Below are 24,410 nucleotides of genomic sequence, written 5' to 3'. Positions count from 1 at the left end.
TATGATTCTCACCTGTAAAATATCCCACACATATACATAATGATGGTGAGCAAATCACCAGCTTATAAAATCCTATATGGTTGTCTTCTGCCTTCTGGCAAGTTAAATACAAGCATAAAAGATGTTTCATGTGCTTGTTTGATCTTGCCTTCAACCATACAATACAAGTCTATATCACTGGCTTAGATTTTCCTAAATTCTCAGCTACTGATACAAGTTTGTGGTATAAGATCATCAAAACTGTACATCAGAAAAAAATTGTCCCTTTCCCCTCCAAAATTTAGTTTCTTAGGAAATTCAAGAAATTGAGTTACAGCAGAAATAACCTAAGACAACTAACAGTTATTTGTGGCAAATAACCACAAATCTTACTTATCAAAAGAAGTACAGACAAAAGAATATACAGACCTATTCACTGTCCCAAATGGCCATTATTTCAAATCTTCAGGTGTTCTAGCTACAAAATATTGGTAGTTTTTAGAGAAAAAAAGTGAAGCTACAAATGGGTAAGGGTACCAAATAAAGCTATTGGCAATGTGTGGATATTGTAGGAGCTCCTTCCCTAAAATTAGAAATTCCTTGTCTGTCCTTAGAAAAATATCTCAATAAATTTTACTTGTAAAGCAACTGGAAATTACTAAGAGCATAACACACACACTGACATTTTGAAATTTCATTTATTGCAAAAGCTAAATTTATAAAAAAAATTCATAGATAACAGTTCTCCAACATACTTTAACCCAATATGTTTACTTTGACTTCAGAATTACAGCGTTGGAATAGAATTTATCCGGGTGAGGCTTCCTGAGTTAGGGAAGTAAACAGTAAGATACTGTTTTACTCTTTGTATTTGTATCTCCACGATGCTAGACCCAGGTCTAGGCACATAGTACATGCAATATAAGTGCTCATTGAAGTCAGAAACCTGAAGTTTTATTGGCTTAATATAATGAAAATGAATTTTCTTGTGTGACCACGAGGTGGCACTCTAAGGACACAGTACAGCAGCAGCGACTGAATTGTAAAGTTTTACTGTTGCCTAAAGGAGGCAACAAAATTTCCAGGATTTGTCTCATCAAAATGCCAACTGTAGGCACGACTTTTTTCTTCTAGTATCTAAAGGACTGCCAATTTGCTATGGGTGAGTACAGAGAGTAAAAGCAAGGACCAATGGGAGAACTTCCAGAGACACAGATCTGAGATCTTCTGTATGGAGAAAATGAAACAATCAGAGCAGCTAAGCAGTGGAATGGGCTACCTCAGGGGGTAGTGGAGCAAAGTCTGGATGACCATTTACCTAGTTATTTGGAGGGGATTCCTGTTTGGATATGGATTAGATGGCCTCTGAAATCCGTTAGCTCGAAGAGTGTGTAGTTTAGTTCCCTAAACGAGGAAATAGTGAGAGCTTCTTTAATTCATTAATTCAACAATTATTTATTTAGTAGCTACTATGTGCTTCTATTTAGTAGATACTATACTAAGGGTTGGAGATAAAAAAGGCCCTTAAAGGAGGACTTCACCCTGTCTGCTCTATGTCCTACTTCTCTTGTACTCTTCCAAATGGACCTCTGGAGACCATGAGCTGGAGGAGCTACTCTTCCTTTGGAATTCCTGCCTACAAACTGTGCTCTCCTGACTTGTGAGAGCTTCCTAGCCTCCCCAGACATGATTAGGCTACACCCTAGCCATCTTTTTGCCATCTGTCACTGTACCTATAACCTCTCTGCTCTGGTCACCGTTGCCCTATAGATTGTCTCTATTTGCTTTTGTATTGCCAGCACCTGAGTAAGCTCTGTTACCTTAGTTAGGTGAGACCAATGACTCAATCAATCAAAAGACCTCAGACTGTGGGAAAAAGTCTTTGAAAGCCATTGGCTGAAGTAAAAGGCAAGCGGTCCATTCCAATTGGTCGGGGAAATTTTGTTCCTCCCTCTGGGTCCTACCGTGTAAGCATCAGATTTGCCACAAAGAGGAGTGACTTAGAATGTGACTGAGAGTGTGTGTGTGAGGCCCAAAGGTGCCACTGAATCGTGACAAAGACAAATATCTGGGGGAACTCTCAAGAAGACACTGACTGTTTGCCCAATCTACCCTCCCAGGCCTGTCTTTCTACAGACTCTGTAACATAATCAGTTATTTCATTACCCAAATGTTTTCAGTAAACTAAATTTTGCTTCAACCACAAAGAGGCCAGGGGTTAATTAGGGATAATTATACATTCAAAGAGCCCGACTTTTGCCCAAATGTTAGAAATTCTTCTAACTAGGGTCTCTGGAGTCACGGTGACTGAACTCATAACTCTTTAAAAAATAAAATGCCTAAGCTTGGACCGTAGGGTAAGTTTTATCATCTCGCTAGGCTTAAAATGAGCTCATATTTTTAACAGGTATGAAACTCTCAATAAATATTTTCATTCAAGGACTTTCTGTAATATTATTCCTTCTATTTTTTGGTAAGACCCTGATAGGGGTCCAGAGTCCTGCTTCCTAGTCCAGTCCTTGAAGGACCCTCGTCTTACGGCTGAACAAACTGAAGCGGTGCCCTTCTGGAGATTATTCCCAGATTGTCCTGCGTACAGGACACCCGTCCTATGCACAGCGGACAGCTCCAAGGCGCTCCCAGAGTCAGGCGCGGTGTCTGGGGCGCTTAGCGGAGCCCCCAGCCCGCAGAAAGGGCTTCGTAAAGGCTCGTGGCCGGAGAGGGAACCTCGGCTCGACTCCAGCACACAGAGAGGCACCGGCCAGCCCCGGCCCCCGAGTGCACCGTCACCGGGGGGCCGGCATGCGCCCATGGCCAAAGCCCGCTACCCAGGGCTAAGCGTGCGGTACGGGGCGGGGGGGGGACGTGAGGAAGGTCACCCGGACAGACTGCACCCTGACTAGGGTCACCAGGCAGTCAGCGGGAAAGCACACTGGACCCAGAAAGGATCCGAGGTTCAGCGTCCCGGAGCCCCGGACGGGGACGACAGACACCCAGCTCTTTCTCGCCCCCGCACCACGGGAGGTTCTGGGAGGGCTGCCTGCCCGGGTCAGGAGGAGCCCGGGGGGAGGAGCCTCGGAGAAGAAGGCGGGGCCTCGGAGAAGAAGGCGGGGCCGCGGGGAGGAGGCGGGAGGGGCCGGTCTCTTTCTGGAGGACGAGGTCGAGGAGGCGTGGAAGTTTCCCCCAGGCCCCGCCTCCTGGGCTTCCCAGCACGCCCCGCGGAGGAGGAGCCCAGGGGGACTTGGGAGGGGGTTCGGGGAAAGAGGTGAGAAGGGTGTGCGTGAGGGCGTCGGTTTTGCGACAGGGCGGTGCGTTACGGAAGCGGAAGTGGTGGGTGCGCTTGGCGGCGGCGGCGGGAGCTGCGGAGTCGGGAATCAAAACAAAGGGCTGGGGGGGTGGGGGGGAAGGCGGTATGGCCGGCATGTGAGAGCAGGTGGAGCAGGTGGCTGAGGTGAGTGTGCAGGGGGGGTGGGGAGGAGCGGAGGGGTCGCGTCACCGCCCTGCGGTCCCTTCCTTCTGGCCCTGGGAGCTGAAAGAAGAAGAACGCTTTCCTTCCGCCTTCCCCCTCCCCCCCTCCACACAACTTGGGAGGGCTCGGGCTGCGCCGTCTGGGGGACTGCCCTTGGCCTAGCTCCAGGGCGGCTCCCTTTCCCCTCCCCCCTCCCCGCTTTGGGCTAGGGAGCCCCGCAGCTCTCCCTCGGGCCCTCCTTTGCCTCCTCTCCCGCTTTGGGCTTGGGCCCCCCCTTGTTTTTACTTCGGGGGGCCGGGGTGGGGGTGGGGGGCGGACAGCGGAGAAGTAAGGGAAGTTGGTGGGATCCGCCAGGGTTTCCTGCGTGGCCCCCGCCCGGTCGCGTAGGCTTTCGTGGGGCGGCACTCCGGCGGTGTTTGTGTGATGGGGAAGGTGACCACGTTAGCCCTGTGGGTGACAGGAGTCAGTCGGAGTGTGCGCCGTGGAACTACTCCACGAGGAGATGCAGCCTGTTGGAATCCGTCCGCGGTAGAAATTCTGGGTGTTGTGAGACTCCTCACATCACGGAGCACTCAGCCAAGTGGATAGTCTGTAAAAGCAGCCCTTACCCGCACGTCTCGGGAGCCTAGGGCAGTGCCAGTAGAGTCCCAAGCACAGAATCTAAGATGGGGAGCTTGGCATTTCTCTCTTTAAGAGAGACTGGTTGAGTTTCCCTTCCATTCCAGAAAAAGCTCCACTTTTACGTTTGGTCGAAGGCATTCAGCCTAGGACTCTGGATTACCTACAGTATATCCTGTGTATACCATGTTTGTACATAGTTAATTCTTGTCTCTCCCTTTACATTGTGAGCTCCTAACGAGCAGGGACTGTCGTTTTGCCTTTCTTTGTAACTCCAGTACTTAGGACTGTGCCTGGCACGGAATGAACATTTAATAAATGTTTATTGACTGACTGATGAGTTGCCTCATGCGTCCGACTGATTAAACATCTTGTTTGATTATGTGTTTTACTTTATGTGATTTCCAGGGACGATTTAGTAGAATTGGTACTGTTTGTAGCCTTTTGACTTAGGCGCTTTCTTTTCCTTCTCAGTACGTTTCACCTTCCCTTGAATTTGTTCAGGAAAAGGGAAGTGAAAGTGAATTAGGCAGATTATAACAAAGTTAGCTTTGGTTCCTTGCCTCTCCAAAGTTTAAAAGTTGAGGTTAGAGCTACACTCTTGTAAAGAAATGAGCATGGATGGTCAACATATTTAACCTTCCTGGATGGAATGTCAGTGAACTTCTCTAGGGTGGGTCAGTATCAGGCACACTAGAATTAATTTTGATTAAAAAAGGTAGGAGCACAGAAAATAGATATTTGGTTGTAAGAAGAAAATTGATGAAATGGAGCCATGGAGCGAAACATTTATTTGTACCTTCTATTCCAGGAGCCCCCTCCCCCTTTTTTTTATCTCACAGATGTTCTCTTCCGTGCTTTCAAGTTACTTTGTATCTATTTTTCTTTTACTTAGCCATGTACATGTTATTTCCCTTGTGTGTAACGTAAGCTTCTTAAGGGTAGGGATCGTTTAGGTTTGTCTTTGTAGCCCCAGAACTCTACAGCTGATAGACATTTAATAAATACATATTGAATTATACATTTAAAATGGTCAGTATTTAAGATAATAGAATCTGTAACTTTCTGTCAGTGACCACAGGTTGTAAGGAAAATGATCATAATGGGAATCCAGTATTTCATCAGAAATATATATTGTACTTTCTGATTTAACCTCAAGATTCCCAAAAGGTTCAGCTGGTGAGTCTGTTGCTGTTTCAAGGTTCTGTGACTCATAAGTTGTAGCAAAAATCAGAGAATGATGAACACTGGTGCATCTGAAAGAAATATTTTACTATTACTTTATCCAGTCGTGCAAAGTTTGTATAATTTTACAAACGTGCATATCTCTGTGAGTTAGAACTTGTATGAGAAGTCTCACATCTCTGAATGATTTTGGAGAACATTTCTTCCCCTGGGGGAAGAAGAGAGAGCTTGAGTCAATATCAGCACTGGGCTCCAGATACAGTTAGTGCTGTTATTTCCTATTCAACTAGGTTGCTGGGAGCCCCTGCAGAAAAATTAATGCTTTGGAGGAATTCTCCAGTTAAATCCCACGTCTGTAGTTGGATGATTTGGTATTTGAAGAGGACAATGAAAGTCTGTTGGAAAGAAAGTTGAGTTAGATGTGAAATAAGTTAAAATAATGACCCCAATTTACAATAAATTAAAAAAGGTAAAATTAAGGTTCACATGCAATTTTAAGTCCTACTGAAATCATAGTATCTACATTAAGCAGAGAAAGGTAAGTTAGAAGGAAGATATTTGAGTACTGTCTACAAAAGTAATTTTTATGAAAGGAGGATAAGCCTGGAAGAGGTATTTGGGGGTGAATTTTTAAAAAATTTCTCTAAAAAAGTGTCTTGGGAAATTACCGAGAGGAAATGTTTGAAGCTATTTCATAAACTTTAAAAAAAGAAGACCAAGAAAGGTGGTTGGATATGTTTGTGTAGAATATGAAAAGAACTCGGGCATGAAACATTGCTTTTGCCATTGTCAGGCTTTCTCCAGGTAAATGGGCAACAGTGCTTTGATCTGTTTTGTTAAATTACAGGAATACCTTTGTAATTTGTAGTTACAAATCATGAGTGAACTGCTCGGAATAAATCATCAATTCTATAAATGAATAGTTTACTTATTTTTCATTAGTGATGTCAGTTTGTAATAAATAGTGAAATAGAGGAATGAAGTTCTCAGACAATTCTTGATTAGTTTTCTGAGCATTTATGGAAGATGCCCATGACTAGGCAGTCATGAAAGGCTGGATTTTGCATACTATCAAAAATAATATGGGATAAAATATCCTTAACACATTTTAAAATTACTTATTTTTGGTAGTGAAGATGGATAGTTTGCTCCTATAAAAAGACTGATATTAATAGAAATGAATAGTAACTCTCAAGCAAGTAAGTAGTGTTCAGAATACTTTAGTAAACTGTATTTAAATCTTTCTGTGTATGATATTGACTTGATATTTTTAAAGATTTGATCATTATACTCACTTGATTACACTATAAACATTGAAATCTTAAATGTAAAGAAAATTTTTTTCCTCCTTTAAAAAAGATAATGATCAGATTCATTCTTCACAGGGGGGAAGAATGAAAGAAAGGAAAGACAAAAGAATGTTGAACTGCACTGTATGGTTGTATGATGGAAGGAAACGGAACCGAGAACCCCTGCAATAGGTCACGTGGATGGCTTCAACAAGATAGCGATGCTAAGCCATGGCTTTGGAAATTTTCTAATTGCTTTTCTCGTCCTGAACAGACATTGCCACTTAGTCCCAAAACGGTAACTATATGGTATACTAACAACATAGGGAATTTGTTATTGAAATAGTTTGCTGGTTCACATTGTCTAGTATGTTATGTCAGTATGGTCAATGACAAGCTTTCTTTTTGTATGCTTTTTCTAATGTCCTTTGGTTGTTCATTATATTTTCTGACTAAAGAGCAGTTTATTTTCATAACTCCTATGCTCATTGGAAGAGTAGATACTTTAAATATTTAATGTTAGACTCTTAGGAAGGCTTTTCCCCTTTAAACCTGGCAGCAGTTGACTCTAAAGATAAATTCTACATTGTATTATGTAACAAAAGAAGAGATCAAAAGGGAGGTTATAGTTACTATATCTCAAGTTTCAAGATCTTTTTCTCATATACAGAAAAGGAAAACGAGAGCTTTATTGACTTTTAGTACTTTGTATACATAACTCCTTATTGCTTTTTTCTTTCAAAGAAAACTTATTTTTATTAATGCCTGTTATATTTATTTCCAAATTCCTCCTGTCCCCTTCCCCTACCAGTGTGTCATCTCTTGCAAGTCATTTCCTTTCAAAATTTTCTTAACGATTTCACATTTTTTTCTGTGCAAAAGTTTTCTTATCCTCTGATGCTTTTTGTTTTAGTTTTCTGTGGACTTTTTCCTAATTTGTTTTCCTTTTTAGAATTCAAATGAATTGCAGAAACTCACTGAAGAAACTATAAATGCTACTTTATACTTTTGTGTTCTCAATTTCCATCCTGTATGTATCTTTATTGAGCTCTTTTAATAACCAGTTTGGTTCATGATTCTGTGTGGGATGTGTAAGAAACTTGTTTTTTGGCATGCTTTACTTGAAAATTATCAGGAAGGAATTTAGTTCGCTACTATATTGCTTATTAGACATTGTTTCATTCTTGGAGATTTTAGTCAGTTGAGAGTAGTTGTAAAGTAATTGTTGTAGGTTAAGTTCCATTTATTGGAGTGCATCAGCATTAGAAATAGAAATTTCTTGAAAAAATAGTCTACATCTGGTACCTCCATGTGATTATTATCTACTCTCTTTTTGACCCTTCACAGTCTGGCTTCTTTCCTCAACAGTGCAGAAACTGCTTTCTCTGGTCACCAGTGAATCTTCTGATCACCAGTACATTGTCCTTTTCCCAATTCTTGTTCTCCATAAGCCATCCAAAGTGTTTGGTTCTGTTAACTACCTCTTGTTTTAGGTGGTTTGTCCTTGAAGATAGTGGTAGCATCCTCAAGTAGAAACAGATCCTTGTGGGCTCTATATTGACTTTCAAAAGCACAAGTTGACATTCTCTATATTGTATTATGTTTTTGCTCATTTTGTTAAACACTTCTCAGTTGTAGGGTTCAGGTTTGTGACACGTACTCTCCTGGTTGTCTTTGTCTTCACTTTTTGCTTGTCTTCTTTCTGATCCTTAAGTTGAGTATTTCCCATGTGTCTGTCCTTAGCTACCTTTTTTCTTTGCCAACTTTCTTGACAATCTTTTACTCTCACTGCATCAGCTATCACTTTAATTGAATGATTCTGAAATCTTTATCTTTTTCACTGCCCCTTTCTTTTCAATTGTTAACCACAATGCCTAATTCTCATGTCCCATATATTCAGTGTTTTCAAATCTTGCCATTTCTACCTTCACAATGTCTTTCTCTACTCCCACAGTCACCACTAGGTCAGCCCTTTATCACCTCTCGCCTGGGATTATTACAGTAACTTTTTTTATCAGTCTCCTTGTTTCAGATCTCCTCTAGCTGCAATCTGTCCCCCACTCAGCTATCAGTTCCTTACTCAGTAAATTCCAACGGTTTCCTCTGTTCCCCAATTTAAACAAGTCAACAAGCATTTATTAAATGTCTACTATGTGCCAAGCACTGTGCTAAATGATGCTGATACAAAAAAAGGGAAGGGAAGGAAATAAGCATTTGTATAGTGTCTGTGTTTCAAGTACTGTGCCAAGTGCTGTTTGCAGATATCTCATTTGATCCTCACAACAACCCTGGGAAGTATGTGCTGCTATTATGGCCACTTTATAGTTGAGGCAAATAGAGGTTAAGTGATTTGCACAGGGTCATATACACATAATATAAATTGGAGATAACCTCCAAGGGAAGGGAGCCAAGGAAGCCAGGAGGCAGAGAGGAAAGAGAGAGTGTTCCAGGGATGGGAGATAAAGAAAATGCCTGGAGCCAGGAGGAGTATCATATGTGAGGAAGAGTAAGCAAGCCATTGGAATTGGATTGAAGAGTATATGGAGGGGAGTAAAGTGTAAGAAGATGAGAATTGGAAGAAAGGGCCAGAGTTTGAAGAGCTTTTAAAGCCAAACAAAGAATTTTATATTTGATCCTAGAGATGATAGCCACTGGACTTTATTGAATGGGTAAGGGTGGTGGTGAAACAGTCAAACTTGAGCTTTAGAAAGATATTTTGACAATTGAGTGGATGCTCCATTGGAATGAGGAGAAATTTGAAACAGAGAGCCTCCCAGAAGGCTATTTTTATAATCAAGGTGTAAGGAAAGTGGGGTGTCCTTTACTAGGGTGGAGTCAGTATCAGAGTAAAGAAAGGAGTCTATAGGATTGATGCTGCAAATGTATAAACAACAAAACTTAGCAGTTGATTGGATGTGGGGAGGGTGAGAGTGAAGAGTCAAGGATAACATCTAGGTTTCGAGTCTGAGTGACTGAGAGGATGGTAGTACCCTTGATAGTATTAGGGAAGTTAGGAAGAAGGGAGAGTTTAGGAGGAAAGATAATGAGTTGCTTTTTGGACATAGTGAATTTAGGCTGTTTGTGGGTCTACTTCAAGATATCTTTATAGGCAGTTGGAGACTAGACCAGAGGACAGGAGACAGGTCAGGCTAGGCAAATCCATTCAGGCATCAGCACAGGGATGATAATTATATTTTAATGGGAACTGATGAAATCACCAAATATAAAATCTTTTGGCAATTGAAAGTGTTTCACCACCTGGTACCTTACTAGCTTCCAGTTTTCTTACACTTTACTCCCCTCCATGCCTATGTGCTCTAGCTACCCTTTTGCTTTGGGGTCCACACAGCATTTCATCTCCCAACTCTTTGAATTTGAACTGACAATGCTTTATGCCTACAGTGTTCTTCCTACCCACCTCTGCCTCCTAGGTTACCTGGCTTCCTTCAAGACTTAGCTTTGTACCAGGTCTGTACCAGGCTTATCACCATACCTGTCCCAGTCTCTTCACTCTGAGATTACCTTCCATTTACAGGTTATACTATCTTGTATGTACATATCTGTTTTCATGTTGTCTCCCTCAGAGTATGAGCTCCTTAAGAGTGGAGTCTGTTTTTGCCTTTGTTTGTATCCTCAGGGCTTCTCCTCATTCCTGGCATGTATTAAATGTTTGCTGACTATCTGATTTCTACACCCAGTTCTCTAACTGCCTGTCTAGAGAATATTTCAACCTTAAACTCAACACATTCAAAATTGAACTTAATATATTTTGTCTTAAACTTCTTCCTCATTCTGATTTCACACTTTTCTGTCATTGGTAACACCACTTACCTTGTCTTCCATTTTTGAAACCTTGGTGACTGTTTCGCTATTCCTCTGTCCTTCGTTTCCCATATCTAGCTAGTTACCAAGGCCTGTTGATTCTACCTCTAGCATCTGTTAGATACTTGTTCCTTTCTCCAAGTCTTATTACCACTTGCTTAGGCTTTTGCAATCACCCTCACTCTCACATCTATCATACTATAGTTAGCCACCTTTATTATTCTGTCCAAGCTGAGTTAGAAAAAGTAAAGCTTGGTATTTGAAACTCCTAATAATGTGGTACCCTTTTCCCTGTTATTCCCATGTACTCTGTAGACATGTATATGCTTCCTTTCTTTCTTGCCATTGCTTGTATGGTTTCTTTGTCTGGAATGCTCTTCACTCCTTTTTGAATTCTTACCATCTGAGATAGTACCTCCTCTTCAGCCTTCATTCTACCCAGTTGCCCCCTTTGAACTTCAGTAGTACTTCAACACTTTTTTATGTACTTGTCATATATTATTTTGTATTATATTTGTGTGTCATTTTCCCCACTTGGCTATAAGCTTCATGAGAGCAAGGATAGTGTCTTACCTAAAACTTTTTATCACAACCCTTAATACAGTATCCTTTAGTAGGCCCTCAGTAAATGTTTGATTTGAACTCAAATCTCTGGAAAGTTTGGTAGCCTTTTTATCTGAACTCACTTATATTGATTTGTATTTCATCTGCTTCAGTCTTCAGTCCCTTAAAACTGAGTAATTATGGTGATTTTGTCTATTACTCCACTTTAGTTTTTGTTTGTCAGATAAAGTAGTACTTAAATAGACTTGGGATTTGTGCTTTTGAATGAAACATGAGGGAAACTTTAGGCTTCATATCCTAATTAAGACACATCCCAATCTTTCATTTTGCAGAAAGATTACATGGAGAACAAAGTTGTTGTAGATTTAAAGGATGTACCATCTCCTCTTCATGCTGGCGCTAAACTTTTCCCAGCAGCCCCAATTCCAGATATTCATCCTCTTCAGCAACCTCAAATACAACTTCCACCTGCTCCTAAAGTAAGCTGCTGTGCTCATTGCTCTAATGACCCCTCAACTCCTCCGATGCACTTTGGTGGTGGTGGCGGCGGCGGCACTGGTGGCAGAGGTACTGGGGGCTTGATTCACGCTGGCTCACTATTAGACTCACCAGGCACTGGGACAATCACTTGTCAAGTAGGGTCAGGGTTTGCTTTTCAGTCTGCATCTTCACTCAAGAATGCTCCAGCTAGAAATAATTTGGCAGGCATTGCAAGTGACTTTTCCAGCATGTGTATAGAAAGTAACTTCTCTTCCTGTAAGCACCTGCCCTGTTGTGGAAAACTCCATTTCCAATCATGTCATGGTAATGTACGCAAACTGCATCAGTTCCCAGCTCTTCCGAGCTGCACCTCTTCTGGCTATTTCCCCTGTTCTGATTTCACAAGTGGGGCTCCCGGGCATTTGGAAGAGCACATTTCACAGTCGGAGCTCACATCCCATGTGTGCACCAACCCTTTGCATCTAAATGTGGCACCATCGGTTTGTCTAAAGGGCTCTCATTACTGCGAAGACTGTTTAAGCAAGGTTTGTATATTTTTTTTTTTTACACAGTGCATAAACATAGTTGAGGTTTTCAAAATAAGAATTTGTAAGGTGTCTTGCATTATAGATGTAAGATTGTACTTTTGATGGAGTTTTTTTTTTTAAGTTAGAAAATAATTTTATTGATCAGTATAACTTTTGCTGGTCTTAGAGGAAGATGTGAAGTCAGTCAACAATAAGAATTAGGTCTGATATTGAACGTAAAGAACTACTAAAACAGAAATATAGTTATGTAGAAACTGTACTGAGCTAGATGGTTCATGCTTTGTAGAACTTATTGTTTTGTTTTATCTGGACCTGTAATTTTATTGTGTGGGAGAGTTCCTTTGTAAAGTCTCCACTGATATAGATCAGTAATTAGTCCTTAATTGTACTCTTAAAGATTTACTTGGGGCACTGAGTTGGCTGATTTGCCCATAGTAAGATAACTAGTATATATCACAAGTAGAACCTGAACCTGGGTCTTTTTGACAGTTCTATATCCATTACACCATTTTGCCTCTCAGAGCTTCTTACATTGCATTACAACAAATTTACCATAGCTTATGTATGTGAACCTACAAAACCAGGTCAGTTGTCCAAAGGCTTTTGTCTTTGAATAAAAACAAGAAGAATATAGCACATTTGTGATATAAATTAATTACTTTTTTAGCTTAAAGCATTTGAAAGATTTGATTTCACAGATTCACTCATGTAAGGTAGTTCAGAATTTAGATGAGCTTTGCACATTAATAGTAAAATTGGGAACTTGATACTTACCTATAATGTATGACTGCATTTATGTGAAAAACTTTAATACCCTTTATGTAAAGCACATGATTAATTTCATTTGTGTCCAACTCTTCAAGATCCTATTTGGGTTTTTCTTGGCAACGATACTGGAGTAGTTTGCCATTTCCATTTTTGGCTTATTTTATAGATAAGGAAACTGAGGCACGTAGGCGTAAGTGACTTGCCTACGTTCACAGTTCATAAGTGTCTTGAGGCTGGATTTGAACTCAGGCTTTTTGACTTTCAGACCCAGTGCTTTATTTACCTTGCCACCTAGCTACTCCCAAAGCACATATATATGAAGAAATAGTTTGTAGGTGATGTGGGCCTTAGAACATGGAGTTTCAGACGTTGAATTCCCTAGCCGTTCTTTGCATGGTCGTATTTTGTTTTAGAGAATAAGGGACAACTGCTTGGAATTAGTTTCTGAATTTGATGTCAATTGCTTCCAAGAAATATAACTGAAAATTAATTTTAATAGAGAGATGGAAAATTGTTAAATATATTCAGCACATGCTTTTTGGGTGTGAGTATGATTGTAAAGTCTAAAATAATGTGATTGAAAAACTTGTTTTTAACATAAAATAATGTGATTGAAAAACTTGTTTTTAACAGCCAGCAAGAAATAGTATAATTGATGCTGCTAAAGTCTGGCCAAATATTCCACCTCCAAATACTCAAACTGCATCGATTTCTATCCCTTTGTGTAATGGCTGTGGAACCAAAGGAACAGGGAATGAGACAGCTTTGCTACTTGCAAATAGTCTAAGCAAAACAGCATCAAAATATGGTAAATTACATTTAAATATACACTTGTATTCATTATATTTTTAGTACAAAATGTTAATATCAGAAATATACCTCGTTATTTTTAATTTTGAGAGTAGTGCTAAAGCCCTGTTTCCTTTTTTCTTCATTCTAGCAAAAAAAACTCCTCACCGTTCTAAAACTCAGTAAACCAATAGGTTTTTATGTCATCTTAAATTGGGTTTCTTCTCTTAGAAGGATTAAAGTGTTGGAAGACACTACCTCATTTCTGTCAAATTAGGATTACAGTTGGTGGGATTGGTTACTGAGTCTGTCATCTTTGTGTAATGGAAGTAGGAATTTTAGTCATGGAGGTTAAGAACAATATTTGCGAATCCCCACTGTATGTTAACATCTATTTCACAGAAGTGCTGTTCAATGTCCTGTCTTGTTTTAGAAAATTATAAATACTAGATCAGGTATTAATGCAGTGCTATGTAGTAAGTATTTTGTGACTGCTCATCCTTTTTTATTTTATCTGGTACTTTACTTTCTCTTTCAGATGTGTGTTGGTTTTAGAGAAATATGACTGGTCAAAAAATGTCGGATTTATAAATTGACTTGCTTTATGTACTTTATGAACTCATGTGAGGGTTTGGGTTTTTTTTCTTGTAAATGAAGATAGTGTTTTAAATGGCAAATTTTGTATTCCCTGCCCCACTCCCCCCCATAGTAGTGGTTTCTCCTTGAGGGAATATGATGTATAATCAAGTGTTTTCTTTTCTACCAAATCTACTTAACTGGAAAAAATAATAGTGGGAATCTTGATTTTATTTTCACCAATTTTTCTTTTTCTGTGATTACAATAGAACATATTAAATTTTTTAAAGGGTCATCAGAAGTTGCAATAGCGGGACAGGTGCTAGAAAACTTACCCCCCATTGGAGTTTTTTGGGACATTGAAAACTGCTCTGTTCCTTCTGGCCGGTCAGCTGTGACTGTTGTACAACGAATTCGTGAGAAGTTTTTTAAAGGCCACAGAGAAGCAGAATTCATCTGCGTCTGTGACATCAGTAAAGAAAGCAAAGAAGTTATTCAGGAGCTGAATAATTGCCAGGTAAAAGAAAACACTCTGTTATGGTATAGTAATAAGTACAAATGATTTGAAATTTTTCCATGTTATAATAAATAATGTCCAGTAATACTGGTTTCATATCTTTATTGGGTATATTCTCTTATGTTGACTGTTTGAGACCACAGGAAACTATCTTATCTTTCTAGATAATATCGTAATGATAATTATTAATTCCCAATTGTATATAATTATATAAATATAATGTCCTAGGTAATTGTATTTTTTGTTTTGTATTGTCATTTGGATATTATGAGTTTTTCATGTGGTTGCCTTATCTCTTCAATTATTATTTTCCTGATGAAGGGGAAAGTCTTCTTTGCCTACCTCCTATAGTCCCTGTCACATAGTAGATAATAAATATTTTGTTGATTGATAAAAAATATTTTTTGAGGGGCAGTGTTGGATAGTACTGGACTTGGAGCTAGGAAGATGTGGATTCAAATCTCACCTTTGTTACTTACTAGCCTGCATGACTTTGGGTAGATACTTAACCTCTCTAAATGGAGATGATGATATAAAGTTGTTGTGAGGCTCAAATGAAATGGGGTACCTTACAGGTTTTGTCAACTTTAAAGTATTCAATAAGTGTGCTATTGTTAATATTATTGTTACTTTGAGAGCTTTATGTGAATGAATATTCACAGAATCAAGACTAAAAAGACAGACATTACATGACATTTTGAAATAATCTCAGTAGTCTTTTCAGCAAGTCAGCTACCCTGATAGTTATTTCTTCAAGCAATATTTATCGTATGTTTTATTTTTTCAAGGTGATGTTTTTAGTTTTGTGCTGGGTAATAACCACATTGCCTAATGGAAAAAAAATTGATGCAGAATTGTTGAAATGCTAGGTTCTTTTTAATAATGGAGGCTTTGTGGATCATTACATTATCTAAAATTACACTTCTGTTAAACATCTACTGAAATTTCTGCTTGAGTATCTTATGTGATGCTGGACAACCTCTAGAAATAGAACTTTTCCTGTTAGAGGGTACATTTATATGCTTCACTGTTGCTATTTTTTATGTATTGGAGTTAAGGTTCAGAGAATCAAATAAGAAAATATACTAACCTTATAACTTTGACACAATATAACATATTATTATGTATTATGTTATGTAACTTATAATTTATATAGCCTTATGACTTTGATAACAAAAACATTTCCGGAGTTTGTCTATTCCCATCCTTCCTCTTCCTCTCCTATCCCGCCATTGTCATAATTTCTTAGGTGGCTAATAACTATAAGAATATAATCCACAGATTTCATTTTAACCATAGTTTGAAATCCCTGCCACTATCGTATCCACATTTTAACCAAAAATACTTAACAAATTTGTCTCAGATTTTGTTTGTTTCCTTCTATCCATCCTCTGATCTAAGAATTAAAGAATAAAGCAAAAAAAATAACAAAAGGCGGTCAAAGGAAGGAAAATTAGTAGAAAAATATCCAGATAAATAAGTCTGATTAATTGAAAGGTGTTTGTGATTTATGTTTTTCCATCTTAAAATGACAAAGAATAGCATGAATTTTCTTCCTTAAGGATGATATTTACAAAGTAATGGGCAACTATTAATCTTCACATTGTTGTTCTTATGAATAATGTAGGTGACAGTTGCACATATCAATGCTACTGCAAAAAATGCTGCTGATGATAAACTCAGGCAGAGTCTCAGAAGATTTGCAGATACTCACACTGCACCAGCCACTGTGGTTCTTGTATCTAGTAAGTTTGTGTTAACATATTTGCAAGGTTAAATTAAATTTACTCTGTGGTAATGGTTATGGATTGCTTTGGAATCTAAAAACTTATAAAATAAAATAGGCCCAAAAAGGAATATGTAACAAGTCTTTATGCTTATCAAGTTGGAGCTTTGTTATAGCAGAAAATAATTGTCTTTTCTGAAGTTCTTAACCTGGGGTCTGTGAACTTAGTTTCTAATATTCTGATAATCATATTTCGACATAATTTGATTTCCTAAGCCTGTGTCTTTTACCCATTTAAAAACATCATTCTGAGAAGGAGTCCATAGACTTCACCAGACTACGTAAAGGATTCCATGGCCCCCAAAAAGTTAAGAAGCTTTAGACTAGAAATTTTTATGAATTTCTTTTCTCTTTTTCAATACGTAAGGGCCAGATTTATCATTATTACATTTTTAGTTTTGATTCTGAATCTGCTATTACTTTAGAGCTTCAGAGTGTCAAGTTTTCTAACTCTGTTCCCCAAAGAACTTCTTATAATAGAAAATGGAATTATCTACCTCTGTAAATGAGTTGATATTCTGCATTTTTATATTATACTGTAATATGAGAAATGAAATCTAAGGATTGAGGGTATACATGTTGAAATTTGCTACTTTTATAGAATTGAAACTGTTAACCAAAAATTGTGACTCCATAAGACATGTAGAAACTAGATTTATTGTAAGAGAAATAAACTATGTAGAACTCCTTATACCAAATACAAAAGAGCTCAGCAATGCAGGGAAAGCCCTGGATATTTGAGTTAAAGCAAAAACAGGAAGTATGAGGGGAGGGGAAAAGGGCTAATACTCTCCCCAAGGGGAGGCAGAAGGGGAGAGCCCCCTCCCTAAGGGGAGGGTGGTATCGAGAGTGGTCTATTCTTCTTCCTTGGTGGGAAAATTCTAGCCCATGAAGAGGAGACAGTCTGCTTGTCCATTAAAATCCCAGCTATATCAACAGTTTACCAGTCTAGGTAGACTGGTTGGAGCTAGATTTAGCTTTGAGGGCACTGAGAGTTTATTAATAGAGTTCAGTTGCAAAAGATCACTGTTAAATTAGTTCAGGGGGGCTTCATCTCTGGAAAATAGGACAACTCAAGAAAATAAGTTCAAGGAGCCCCTTCATATCCTCCCCCACTGGTCAAAGTGACTCCTCAGTATGCCAGTGACCACAGAGAGAGAGCATGCCCTGAAGGATGGCGCGAGCCCATGAACTTAGGCATTCAGGGAGCCAGAATTTCTGAACTAAGTTTAGAGACAAAGAAATGTGGCTCAGGCAATTTAGAACATCGGGGGTGATACAGAATGGTTCCAAGTACAAAGTGAGATCAGAATCATTGACCAATTACAGTACGAGCCAGAGGAAGCATGCCCAAAATCAGGGACTAATTCAGAGGAAAATTCACCAAGCACCAAGATGATGGAGAGAACTTGGTATTCAGATACAGTGAAACAAAAAGACAAAGTACAATAGTGAACATCAACAATGAACACAATCAACACATTTCATCTTGGATCTTAAATGTCCCATGAAGTTGTCTGGTCTCTGGAACATCTTTTCTTGGGGCAATCTGGAAAATATCGTGTCCTCAGGGGTAGTACTTCAGTAGATTAACTTTTTGATTCCAAGTTATTTGTAAAGACTCCTTAAATATTTCTATTAAAATCTTTTGCAAAACAGATCTCAATACAAGATTTCAATATAATTCTCAAAATTTACTTCTTCAACAACTAGTTCATGTGGTGAAAACCAGCTGGAATCATGTGATTCCAACCTTATCAATATTAGAGCTATAAGGGGTTAGGGCACCAAATTAGAAACCCATAATTTACTTGAAACTTCAGAGATTAGAGTTCAGTTGCAAAAGATCACTGTCAAGTTAGTTCCGGGGGCTTTATCTCTAGAAAATAGGGTATCTCAAGAAAACAAGTTCATGGGACCCTTTTATAAAACTAACATTTTGACATTTAGGTTTGTGTTTAAAGGAGGGATTATTTTGTGTTGCCCTTTTGCAAGATTTTGAATTATAGCAAGTTTCTGTTTGTGCTTATATGTGCTTTAAAAGAAAGTGGATTTTGAAAGAAAGTTCACATTCATTTGTATAGCTGGTGCTTTTTCCTTATTGAATATTAGTAGAATTGTGTGCTACACTTTCCAATATTGAGAGGGAACGCCTTTTTTCTTTCAGCTGATGTCAATTTTGCGTTGGAACTTAGTGACTTGAGGCACCGGCATGGTTTTCATATTATTTTGGTACATAAAAACCAGGCCTCTGAAGCACTGCTGCATCATGCTCATGAGCTTATCAGATTTGAAGAGTTCATTTCAGACTTGCCCCCAAGATTACCACTAAAAATGCCAGTAAGTAAGTGAATGTGTGTGTGAAAGAGAGACTTTTAAGAATATTTTAATTGTGTCACAGTATTAAATTATAGAGACTATCAAACTTGGGATTGGAAATTATTTTATTTGCATGTAGAAACTCAAATCTTTAAATGGCACTTTAACATTCATTTGCCCAATTGCCTGTCACATCATTCCCAACGAAAGATTTTGTGCCCTTTATCATAATTTTTTGAGCATCTTTCAAATTATCTTTTTTGGGAGTTTTCTTCTCCCTCTCTCTCTCCCGTCTTTCCTTCTTTTTCTTCTTTCCTTTCCTTCCTTTCTGCCTTCTTTCCTTCCTTCCTTCCTTCCTTTCCTTCTTTTATTTCCTTTCTTCCTCTTTTTCCATAGACTTGGTGTCTTATTATTTCCTTCTCATTCTTTCATAACTGTTCTCTTTCCTCACAAATGAATGCCTTTAGCTTTTGATGTGTTCCTGTTTATTTCTGGATTGGAAGTAAATTATTCTGCATCTGTGCGCCCTTTTATGGCATCTTTGGTCTCTGTTTTGCCTTTTTACTTATAATTAAAGAAAAGGCTAAATACTGATTAACAATGGAACATTATGTCTTTCTGTATTTTTTTTCTAGCTCAAAGTTTCTAGCTCATCAGTTTCACATTTTTCTTTTTAGCCACTTTTAGGACTTTCAGGAGATTTAATAATTTTAAATATGTTACTCTAGCTCAGGGGTTCTTAACTTAGAGTCTGTGAGCTTGCTTTTTGAAAAATATTTTGATAACTGTTTAAATAAAATTAGTTTCCTTGGTAATCATATGTATTTTGTCTTACATGTTTAAAAGAATTCTGAGAAAGTGTCTGTGACACATAAAAAAATGGTTAAAAACCTAAAGTATCTTTAGCCTGACTCCTGGGTAAGAACATAACATCTGCATGTTGTTGTTCACACCCTCTCAAAGAAGTCTGTTACCTTAGTTTACTAAGGAAAAGGTTAAGAAAAGGTTTTGTTACTTGATTGCTCACACTTCTTAGTTGCTGTAGCCCGTCTAGTCCAAACCACGCCAAAACAGAAATACCCTCCAACATTTTCATCAGTAGATCACTTAATCTTTGCTTAAATATTTTTAATGAAGGAGAACCCACTTCCTCCTGCAGCAGACCATTCTTTTGTCGGTAGCCATAATTATTAAGGATGTTTTTCCTTACATTGAGCCTAAATTTGTTTCTCTTTAAATTCTACTCCTTACTCCAAGCAGGATAGTTTTTTTTTCCTGTGACAGCCCTATAAATAATTCAGAATAGTTAGCATGTCCTCTTGAAGTCATCTCTAGTCTAAAAATTGTTTGCATTTTAAACTGATCCTTGTAAGGCATGGTCTTCAGTTTCTTCACCATCCTTACTGCTGTCTTTTGGCAGTTTGTGAATGTCCTTAAAATGTTTTTTAACAGAACTGAGCAGACACTCTATATATGGTTTGACCTGGCAGTGTACAACATACCTCTCATCTCCCTCTTTCTGCACATTATGCCACTCTTATTGCATCCTTAGATAGTATAAGCTTTTTTCAGCTGCTTTGTCTTTCTCAGTTTTGGTTTGCTAAAACTCCTAGGTGTTTTTCACATAAATTGTTTTCTAGCCATAGCTCTTTCATTTTGTTCTTGCAAAGTGGATTTTTTTGAACCCAAGTGTAGGACATTATATTTACCTCAAAAATTTCATCGTATTTGATTTGAATTAATGATGTAACATTTCAAGACCTTTTTGGATCCTGACTTTATTTGTTAGGATAACTAATATGTTGGCTATCTTCCCCAGTTTTGTGTCATCTGAAAAATTTGATGAGTGTGCTATGTGTGCATTTATCTAAGTGTTTGATAAAAATGCTAAGTAGCACAGAGCCCAATTGAGCATCATTAATGATGCTGATCATCTCTCCATCTTGTCTTCAGTGACAGCCTGAAAGATTTCGTCAGATGCCAATGTAGTTATCCTGCTTTCTGGTATTCTTCCCTTTTTGAGTGATAGAATTGCTAAGGAGATAACTTCTTTTTAGAAGATACATAGCACAGTAAAAAAGTGCTGTTGACACTGGGTAATGGGCCCCTTCTTCTTGTCCTACCCTTTCATTATCAGTTATGGCTTGAAGGCTCTTTATTTTGTTTCTTTGGTTTCTAAATGATTGTAATGGAGTTGATGAAACTTCATCTCTTGTCTTTTGCAGCAGTGCCACACTTTGCTCTATGTTTATAACCTACCGACAAACAGAGATAGCAAAAGTATTAGCAACCGCCTTAGACGCCTGTCAGACAACTGTGGCGGCAAAGTGCTCAGCCTTTCTGGAAGCAGCGCCATTCTGCGCTTCTTGAATCAAGAAAGTGCAGAACGTGCCCAGAAGCGAATGGAAAATGAAGATGTTTTTGGCAACAGAATTATTGTGTCATTTACTCCTAAAAATAAAGAACTTAGTGAGATAAAGAGTTCAAACACTGTTGCTGATAAAGCGAAATCTCCCAAAAAGGTCAACAAGAATCCAAAGCTGTGCCTAGTCAAAGATGGAATTGAACAGTCTCCCAGTGCCAAAGTCATGCCTGGAAAAGGGTTACAAGCAAGTCTTGGATCTGCTGCAAAAAGTACTAACATTAAAAGTTTACAGGTAATTTTGGCAGCTTGATTTTTCAAGTTTCTCTTTGCGTGTCCTCTTTGACTTTAGTTTCGTCTAGCACTGACAGACTCAGTGGGGTATCAGTTAATCTCTTTTGGTCTGTACCTTAGACCTGGTGGCTGTCATATTTTAAGCAGTATTGCCTTCATATTTTTTAAAGGAGCTCTGCCGAATTGAGTCTAATACAAATAATAAAAACAGTGAACACCACCAGCAGGACCAGCTAAGGATGGATACACCTTCTCCACAAAATAATTCTCATGCTGCAAGTGCTGAAACTCTGACAGCTAAAACTACAGGAACAGCAGAATCTGTTTATAAAAGCTGTCAGAAGTATGTAAAGTTACTTTATTTAAAAACTGAATTAATTTATTATGGCACAAGTAACTTTTCTTCTTACCTTCACCTTTTCAATTTTTTTTTTAAATTAGGAAAGAGAATCCTAGCAACCGAAGCATTACCAGTTCACCTGTAGAGAAAAAAGATAAAGAGGAGATCATGTTTCAAGTCAGTTATCCATCTGCTTTTAGCAAGTTGACTACATCAAGGCAACTCAGCCCTTTGCTTGCTTCTCAGAATTGGTCTTCTAGGTAAAAACCAGCTTTACATATGAGTGTCTAGATTTTTCATGGGGATTTGTTTTTTATTTGAAAATTTATGGCAAGGGAAATTAGAGAAAATATTAATCTACTTTTGGTTGAAAGCACACTATTATAATATATACAGAGATCCTTAAGGAAAATAGTAATTTTTGATCATTTTCTATAATTACTTTTCTTTAGTGAGTAGACCCTAGATCCATGGGTCAGAGGTCCTCAGCTTGTGGAGAACCTTTAGGAAGGAAGTTGACAGTGGTCTTGTGGAATGGGAATGGCACGACTGAGAGAGGGGATTTAACTAAGACCGCTGGCTAGAGATGAAGGAGAATGTAACTGCAGCTGAGAAATCTGCCACGAGTTTATGATTGGTCCTTAGGCCCTGCTGAAGAAACCTTACCTAGAACCAGATCACTGCTGGTTGTGTTAATTCAACAAAGATTAGTTATAATAATTACTTATTTAGGACTTCAAAGACTCAAAACAGCTATGTTTGTTTTCTAATTTTTATTATAAATTCAGTAAATTAGAGAGACCTTGTGGTGTGATGGATAGAGAGCTGGCCTTGGAGCCAGGAAGACCTGGATTCAAGTTCTACCTTTTACATGTACTAGCTCTGTGATTATGGGTACGTTTCTTACCCTCTCAGTGCTCTAAACAATACTCTAAGACTAAGATACAAAGAAGGTGATAACTTGCGTTGGTAGAGAGAGTCCTTATTTGGGAGTCCCACAAAAACAGTGAGATCACAAGTCCTGTCTATTATAAATTATCAACCAAAACAATCAAACCTGAAAAATAAAGTATAAGACTGCAAATTAAATTGTGAAGTTTGTCAAAGTAGAGCCAAACAAAAATTATATTTGTTCTCTATTCCCCCTCTGAATTTGGTAACATTAATTTGACCTTTTTTTCTTTTTCAGTTGTCATACTTAGTTTTAAGTTTCCTAAATTTAAATCAAGTGGTCTGTGGGTGTATTATGGTCTGAAGAGACCACAAAACTAAACATATCACAAGAATTCAAATAAATATATTATTTGATTTTTTTTTTAATTTGGAAAAGATAATTGCAGAAAGATTCTAGAGACCCCTGAGAATCCATAAATAGGTTTAAGATTTTTCTCTACAGGGAGAAGATTTGTGATAAAGCAGAGATCCAAATAGACTGGACAGAGAATAGGAAGAGAATAAATTAAGTCCTAATGTTAAAATGGAATTTTTATATGCCAAGGTTTAAACTTTAATTTGATGAGAGTAATTATCTAAAAGGGACTATCCCTCATTAGCATGTTTGGTTTTCTTTAATAATAATAACTCATTTATATAATGCTTTAAGGTGTAAAAAATGCTTTTCTCACACAACTTTTGGAGTTGTTAGTGCAAATATCCTTATTTTGCAGGTGTAAAAACAGACTCTGAGAGGTTAAGTGACATTATAGCACAGCTAGTAAATATTTGAAATGAGATTTAAAGGTTTCCTGACTCTTAAGATCAATACCTTATCTACTATGCCACAAAAATTCTTAAAACTAAGAATTTTTAATGCACTTAGCAATTTAAATTAGAAGTCAACAAATAGTGCAGTTGTTACTTTGAAAATAAGTATAATTATTCATAAGATATAGGGTTTTTAGGCAAAAAAGAATTTTTTAAGCGCCATTTGTACAGTGAAATTTAAAAAAAATAATTACAAGTGGTGAAATATTTTAACATACTTTTATTTTAAGCAGGAGTGGATCTCCAAACCTTTTGAACAGAGCATCCCCACTTACTTTCAGCATTACAAATCCTAGCAGCACAGACTGCCCTGATCCATTTGCAAATGGTGCTGATATTCAGATTAGTAATATTGACTACAGATTGTCTCGGAAGGAATTACAGCAAGTTATGCAAGAAGCCTTCTCTAGGCATGGCAAGGTATTTTCTCAAAATTTTTCTTAGTGTTACTTTTGTATTTTTGCCTTGTTTAGTTCTTTGGCCCCTTTGCTAAAAGAGTTTTAAGTTGTTTAGTTTAGCAAACATTTGTGGTTTAAGTATTTAGTGTAGTACAATTCTAGGGGTTTAATGAAACCTAATTCAGCATATTGTCATTCTCAGTATATAAAGCATTAAATTGTTATTGTAAATCAAAAATTGGAAATTAAGCTCAGTGCTTTTTGGTTCTGATTTTCTTCACACCACAGAAAATAGAGCTCTTACCATGATCATGGGGCTGGATTAAATGACACTTTAAAATCTAAATGGATGATATTTCTTAATAACAACTACTAAAATATAAAACCGAGATTGCCTTAGGATTGGGGTAACTTCTGTATGTTAGGATGTTGGTCCATCGAGTGTCCTATTTTTAGTACAGCTTGCTGATAATGCACCACTTACTGTTTTTGATCTACATCTTCCTGGTATTTTTGAAGTCAGGAGAGGATCCCATGAATCTT

General features: G+C 38.0%; 1 protein-coding gene across 6 annotated transcripts in view; it reads left to right on the top strand.

The window, feature by feature from the left end:
• Window positions 1–3,302: 3,302 nt before the first annotated feature.
• The window catches only part of MARF1 (meiosis regulator and mRNA stability factor 1), a 49,818-nt gene continuing 28,710 nt past the window's right edge, over window positions 3,303–24,410 (top strand). For 2 of the 6 annotated variants that reach the window (XM_072610322.1, XM_072610288.1), the window contains exons 1-11: window positions 3,303–3,430; window positions 6,637–6,838; window positions 11,259–11,951; window positions 13,356–13,530; window positions 14,357–14,604; window positions 16,232–16,349; window positions 18,558–18,730; window positions 20,935–21,366; window positions 21,536–21,708; window positions 21,807–21,965; window positions 23,703–23,889. In XM_072610322.1, coding sequence (XP_072466423.1) covers window positions 6,695–6,838; window positions 11,259–11,951; window positions 13,356–13,530; window positions 14,357–14,604; window positions 16,232–16,349; window positions 18,558–18,730; window positions 20,935–21,366; window positions 21,536–21,708; window positions 21,807–21,965; window positions 23,703–23,889 — 2,502 coding nt within the window. In that variant the 5' untranslated portion in view covers window positions 3,303–3,430; window positions 6,637–6,694. Of the gene's footprint in view, window positions 3,431–6,612; window positions 6,839–11,258; window positions 11,952–13,355; window positions 13,531–14,356; window positions 14,605–16,231; window positions 16,350–18,557; window positions 18,731–20,934; window positions 21,367–21,535; window positions 21,709–21,806; window positions 21,966–23,702; window positions 23,890–24,410 lie in introns of those variants that run through there. The other 4 variants (XM_072610315.1, XM_072610307.1, XM_072610331.1 and 1 more) reach the window with 4 other exon arrangements.

The sequence above is a fragment of the Notamacropus eugenii genome, chromosome 1, assembly GCF_028372415.1.
Source record: "Notamacropus eugenii isolate mMacEug1 chromosome 1, mMacEug1.pri_v2, whole genome shotgun sequence".
Classification (NCBI taxonomy): Eukaryota; Metazoa; Chordata; class Mammalia; order Diprotodontia; family Macropodidae; genus Notamacropus; species Notamacropus eugenii.
This window is presented reverse-complemented; position numbering and strand designations above follow the sequence as displayed.